Below are 6,913 nucleotides of genomic sequence, written 5' to 3' on the forward strand. Positions count from 1 at the left end.
ACGTTTCCTACTGGAACATGCCAATGGCTGCTAATGGGGAATGAGAGACAGAAGAATTTCGGCTTTTAGTTAACGCGCACGCTGCGAATTTTTATTGTTCAACAACCGCACAGGAAAAATCTCCCACCGGCACCACCTTGGAGGTCAAAGCGTAAGACTGGTACGCACTACGACTACTACGACTACGACTACGAGGGACGAACGGGTGCCTCCTTAAGGAGCTTCGCCCCTAAAATCCGCAAGTACCACGCTAATGGATCACCTCTTCCATCACTTCGTTACGGCCCCCTGCCGCCTTTATTAGAATGCGACAACTAGGCCGCACTGTCGTTTTGTCAGTTTTCTGCGATTTATTCTACGAAAACTTGGAACGTACCGTATTCAGAAGCGCTTACTTTCGCGAATCATTTCTCCCACTTGGTAGGAGCCCTGCAAATTCAACCTGACGCTCTGACCTAATATGACGGTAAGCTAAACTGGCCTAACAAACGATGCCGTTGTAGCAAAACAGCCATTTGGGCTAGTTGGTAACCGTTCATACCTTAAAGCAAATAGGCGCACTATGGGAACAAGGACAAAAGGGAGGAACCGACGACACAAAGCGCACACAAAGCGCACACAAGTGCTCTTTGTGTCGTCGGTTCCTCCCTTTTGTCCTTGTTCCCATAGTGCGCCTATTTGCTTTATGATATGATGCCGTTGTAATTTGCTTATATAGTGTACTTCATATTCCGTAACTTGAATGTTTTTTATTCAGTAAAGCAAACATCAAGTCAACCTAGTCTCCAAGGCTTTAAAAGTTGTAGGACTTTCAGGCCACCGTCACAAAGAAGTTTCCAGTGACTTTCATATGAACTGCACACTGCAAGCGCTAACTGTAGCGAGTTCATTTGCCCGAGGGAGAACAGTTTGACTTGACGCGTTTATTTAAAACACTGAAACATCGAGAGGGATTAAATTTTTTTATGAATCGCAAGCCTCGTTATTTTCTACTGAACGAGCCTACGCCTTATTCTGTTTTGTCGACGGCATGATTCACTGTCCTACAGGACTGATATGAAATAGTAAACAAGCAGCACAAAAATAGTAGAATCACAATTTGAAATGTCGATAATAGGCTTCCAATTTCATATTACCACACATTTTCAAGTTTTGTTGGCGGAAGCATGAGCTTGAGTTTACTGAACTTATACGCAATCGAACTATACATAAATCCATTATTTTTGCGTATCTTCTCAAAGCACTTCCGAAAGTTGAATAAATGTCGCGTACATCCTTTACGATGACCGCACGGAAGCTGATACGTGTCGAGCATTTCTTGGCTATAATATTGCTAAGGTCAATCTCTCAGGGTGACGCGTGGAATGCCAATACGGATTCCGAGAAACTCGGCTTTCATGCATTAAACTTAAGTGTTGTTTGACACCCCGTTCACTTAGCCTTTCATGTCACGTATGATGTCTTATGGTGCTGCATCCCCGATGGGCTGAGAAGCACTTGGACTGTTTCCAGTCCAAGTGCTTTTCAACACTTATTCCGGGCTTCAAGCTGAAAAGTCGTAACCTTCTGATGGCTTGGACGGTGTTTTCATAAGCGCAGCAAGTCACTTCTCTCTTTGTGATGCTGTTGCTATATTGGTATTGCCTTGATTTTTAGTAAGCCCATTTCGTTAACTGTGAATGCTTAACTAATGCCCAACCGAAATTGTGACAGTATTCTAGAAGTACTCAAGGCTTGTGGTGTGCCATTTTTTCCGAAACTCTTGTCGTTTTATTGTCTTTCTTTAAAGTTTTTAGAGCGCAGCTCTCAGGCGCCCGTTCCTGCGCTGAGCGGCGCCTCCGTCGTTGGCGTAACCGATAGATCGAACGAGGAGGAGAGATACTGAACGTGGAGCGCAGTGCCACCCCCCCCCCCCCGCCTTTCTGAAATGTGGTCTTCTCATACGAAGTAGATCGGCAGACACCATTAAAAGAATTTCTTTTCTTATTGTTTCAGCCAACGCTCTCCATCCCTGAGAATATTCACGGGCCCACTTAGATCTGAAGACGTCTTCGTTCACAGCGGACGATACACTGTGGTTAATGTGTTCCTATTTGATTTTCGCTTTAGCAAGCTGTCTCTGTTCAATGTTGACATACACTGCATGATTGCTTCGAATGACACCAGACGTTTGCTCAGTCAAATTGTTTTGTTTTTCTCTCCTTTAGTGAGCTGGCACACCTCTGTATCTTATCATAGCAACATAAATACGTATGCACATACCTAGTGTATTCTGTGGATATAGCATTCTGCGCATTGCCCACTTGGGAAGTCAAATTATATTTAGGTCCTCATTGTTTTGCATGATTAGTTCGCTTCACTTATGCAAGAGCTAAGATTTGTCTCCAAGCTGTGGTGTGGGTTGTAAGGAGCGTTGTGGTGGGGTGTTCCGTGTTAACCCCCTAGAGCGTCTGGGATTAAGCTACGCGCGCTTCAACCTAACGTAACCTTTATAGCAGTTAGCCCCGGCCATTCCTTACGTATGGCCAAAGTGAGGCGGAATAGAACCCGTTAACTATTTTGGCAGAACCTTGTCTGGCTTGTATATTGCCCAGATTTCATCGCAAGGTTTTTTCAACGTGCCTTCCTAAACCAGCTGTCATTCCGTCCTCCATCACGTAGACTGTGAAGCCGGCTTTACGTCGAGAATTAAAGTGTTAGGAGAAGCCACCAGAAGTAGAAGGAAGTGAGGCAGATGATTTCTTGGAACAGTTGTACGAACAAAACACCGTGCTAAGCAATGCTAAGTCAAAACGACTGAGCCGCTACGGTGGGCAAAGCAGTCCATCTTGTTGTGGAGGATACGCTCAGCTCCTGTAATTTCGGGACTCCTTAAAAACATGAGTTTTCCGCAGCCGAACCTGAAGTAATTGCTTGAATTGAGCGCTAGGTGGTATTCTAAAGAAGTCAGTTTTGTAAGCGTGAAAAATACATGACTCTTTCTTCACTGGCTCAAGGCATTATTTTACTCTTCTCGCTTTCCAAATATATCCTTTCCAAACACAGGGTAGCAAAGCAAAAAAAAACTTGGTTATGCTGTCTATGCCTTTCCTTTTTCTTCTATCTATCTATCTATCTATCTATCTATCTATCTATCTATCTATCTATCTATCTATCTATCTATCTATCTATCTATCTATCTATCTATCTATCTATCTATCTATCTATCTATCTATCTATCTATCTATCTATCTATTTACAGCAATTGTATGGACACTCTTCGCGGGTTTTTTCCGTCGCCGTCGCCGTCATGTCCCGTATATGTACATGTATACCTATATGAAAGCTATAAAGAAAAACAGATCAGAAGAAAAATCACCGCCCAAGCACTCCAAACAGACGGTTAACGAGCGAAGCTGAAACGTGCGGCCCCGGTATTTAGCAGTGAGTTAATCCCGATGGTGTACTGAAGCCTTTGTCAATTAGTGGTTACGTGTTTGTGTTTGTTAATGTGTTTACACACACGTTTGGCTGGTGTTTACCACAGTGTTTATTTCACACGCTGCACACTGTGCCTCGCACGATCACCGTGATGGAAGAGTGTAATGAGCGATTCTTTGTGTTTAGTAATGCGTTAAGTTCGCCGAACCACAGGCGGTCGCAGACGTTGCATCCGGAGCCAATGTGCTGCTCGAGAAACTCCCGCCGAAAGCGCGCGTCGGTCCTGGCGAACAAGTTGTCGCCATTGCCACGTTGACGCAGCTCTGACCGCACCGCCGCTTCCTCGGCTTGCCGGCGTCATTTGCGTTCAATCTCTGATAGCTCGGCGTCGTGGTTAGCAGCATCCGCCCGCCATTGGCGCATGCGGTCTGCTTCGCGACTTAGTGCGGCTTGGCAGGCTGCCGGATAATCGGTACGCAGTTTCTGCTTGTGCTTGGCCACCCGGGTCTGTACTTGTGCCCGGACTGCCCGGATTGGCCCAGCGAACACGAATTTTCTCACGGTTCAGCTGTCCGTGCGGTTCTTCGAAAGTCGTGAGCTGTTCGGGAAGAACGTGTTGTTGGGCGAGTTGGTGCTTGCTGAATGACATAATGCAGCGCTAAAAACACACACACCCCAAAGTAGGGAACACAAAGCGACGGGACAGGCGCTACTCACTACTTTATTGAAGACTACAAGATTGTGCCACATATAGCGCCTGTCCCGTCGCTTTGTGTTCCCTACTTTGTGGTGTGTGTGTTTTTAGCGCTGCATTATGTCATTCGGCTGTTCGGGAGTTCATGCGATCCGCGGCCTACCCATGTTGAAATCGTAAGTTCAAAGCTTGGCGCGCGTGCTCGGCGTCACGGCCAAGGTATATGTAAGCTGGTAGCGAAACTTCCATAGAAGCCCATGTGTCATGTAGTTGGTGGCTCGTTGCCATCGTTGCCATTCACGTATCGCGGTGACAACTAACATCAAGCAAGAAACAAAAAACTAAAATATGACGTCACAACTACAAGCGGTAGCAATGTCGCACATTTGCCCTACATGGCACGAAATTGAATTTTTTTGATTGCTACCGTTTAGATGCTTTTGATAACTAAGCGATTTTATCGCGGCTTTATGGCTCGTCAGCTGCGTGTGCGAGAGAAGATCAACAAGAGATATTGTGGAAGCAAGCTTGTTTTATTAGCCAAATAGTGTACTTCCAATGTACACCAAAATATTTTGCAGATGTATAAATTATGATGCAATGGCTCACGAGCACAGAAGTAACCATTATCGCGCGAAATAAAAAAAACGAAATAAGACAAAAATATCCGGCATGAAACGAGGTTTGAACATGGGCCCTTTGCGTGAGAGCCCAGTATTCTACCTCAGGGCCATGCCGGTGTTTGAAACTTCTTTGCAAAAAGACACTATACAGGCTTCATGTCGGGAAGGAACCATGTTACCATATGTAATACAGCGTGGTAGAAGAGCAAAATAACAACCAGGCGTCACACAACGCCAATTCTGTAACAAGGCGTCACACAGTGCGAATTGTGCAATGAGTGGTTGTTGAATGCTTCCAATCAATTAAAAATGGGTCTGCCTTAATTCTTCATCGTCATCGGCCACAGCATCAACAAAGTGCACATAATGCCTTACCGGCGTTTTGCGGGTACCACGACTCTCCGCAGAATGACGAAAAATTGGATAATGGCTGCTTCCCTACTTCACAAAAATTATGGTAATTTATAGCGTAGTGCGTTCCTCGCAAGTGCACTTCTATTGGTTGCCAAGGAAGCCCATAAGGCTCCCATGATTCCTTTCCTCAGGGTCTCAATAAAGTTAATTTTCTCTCTCTCTCTTTCTCGCGTTAACGTATGTTAACGTATGCGTGGTGGGAGAGTTAAATAACGACCGGGCATCACACAATGCGAATTACAAAACAAGTGGGTCCTTTAAAGTTTCCAATCCATTACAAAGGTTCAGTCATAATTATTCATCGTCATCAGCCGTCGCATCAAGAAGGAAGGAAGGAAGGAAGGAGACGGAGAGAAAGGAAAGGCAGGGATGTTAACCAGTCTAGAAGGACCGGTATGCTACCCTACACTGGGGGAAGGGATGGGGGACATATAAAGATAGAGAGAGAGAGAGAAGGAGAGCACGCGCGCACAATGAGTCACACACATCTCACGGTCATCATAACGACGTTAGTCTATAACCGACGGTGCAGGTCTGATGCCTTCAAGAAGTTGAGCACTGCCTTCGTCGCCTTCACCCGCGATGACCTATCAGGACGACATTCCAGAATGGTTTCTGACGTCATCGGTCTGGGATCTATGCGAGCAAGAGCGACTGCGAGGGATTTTCTCTGCGCATTGTAGCGAGGACTGCACATCAAGAAACTGCACATAATGCCTTACAGATGGCACCTCGCTTCTCCGAAGAATGACGAGTAATGTCGTGGTGGGTGCTTCCCAACTTCACATACATTACGCTTTGTGGCGTAGTGGGTGCGTTGCTAGTCTACTTGTAGAAGTATCCCCAAGAGAGTTTATAACGGGCTCTAGAAATGCCGCTCTTCCAGCTCTCGTTGTGACTGTGCTGCGCTTTCCGCGCAGGCCTGGCGTTTCTTTATTTATCCATTTATTTATTATTTATTTCACTTTAGTTACGGCCATAAAACGTGCCTTTTTTTCATTACTGCTCGCAGGTGTGCATCATAGCGAGCTTCATGCTTTGCTGGATACCGTACTTTGCGGTGCACAACGTGCGAATCCACAGCCACTATTGCATCAAGGTGCCACGTGCCATCATCGTGTTTGCCGAGACAGTAGCATTGCTCAACAGCGCCGTCAACCCCATATTTTACGGCCTCTTCAACGTCCACATCCGCCGCGGACTGTGCGAGATCCTGTCGAGAGCTCGAGGCAGCAGCCGTCGCCACAGCTGCTACTACGGCCACGACTCGACTCTTCGTCAGCGAGGCCGGAACACAGCCCACGCCGTGGCACTCACGACGAGCACCTGCGCTCCCGATGCCAGCTCCCTGGCAAGCCCCGCCCACCACAAAGGCCGCTTGCTCCAGCAGCTCCAACACGATGAACAGGATAGCGTGCATCTAGGCAACGTCGAGGAGGTGCCATTGGTTGCAATCAACGGCAACGCCACTCCACCATGTGCAGTGTAACCTCTGAAATGTGGGGTGGCAGTGTACTATAGCGATGAAAAGAAACGCGAACAGAGGAAAGCGTGGCTTTGGGCACAGTCAACTCCGACATGCCTTGACTCTTGCTAGGCGAACCTGTGCTTTCAGCGGACGTCACCGTAGTGCTAGAATCTTGCTTTGGATGGCGCTATCGCACTGCCGGTGCTTATAATACATCAGTCATGTATAGCACTGGAAACACACACGCGGTGCGATAGCGCCAGCCGGGAGTGCTATGCAGCATTTCCCGAGCAC

At 46.8% G+C, this 6,913-nt stretch overlaps 1 protein-coding gene across 1 annotated transcript in view; it reads left to right on the forward strand.

Annotated features, from left to right (window-relative positions):
• LOC119381789 (cardioacceleratory peptide receptor-like) overlaps window positions 1-6,640 on the forward strand; it is a 431,380-nt gene extending 424,740 nt beyond the window's left edge. Inside the window, exon 4 of the mRNA XM_049412898.1 lies at window positions 6,164-6,640. Coding sequence (XP_049268855.1) covers window positions 6,164-6,640 — 477 coding nt within the window. The remainder of the gene's footprint in view (window positions 1-6,163) is intronic.
• Window positions 6,641-6,913: the final 273 nt, after the last annotated feature.

This window comes from Rhipicephalus sanguineus, chromosome 2 (assembly GCF_013339695.2).
Source record: "Rhipicephalus sanguineus isolate Rsan-2018 chromosome 2, BIME_Rsan_1.4, whole genome shotgun sequence".
Classification (NCBI taxonomy): Eukaryota; Metazoa; Arthropoda; class Arachnida; order Ixodida; family Ixodidae; genus Rhipicephalus; species Rhipicephalus sanguineus.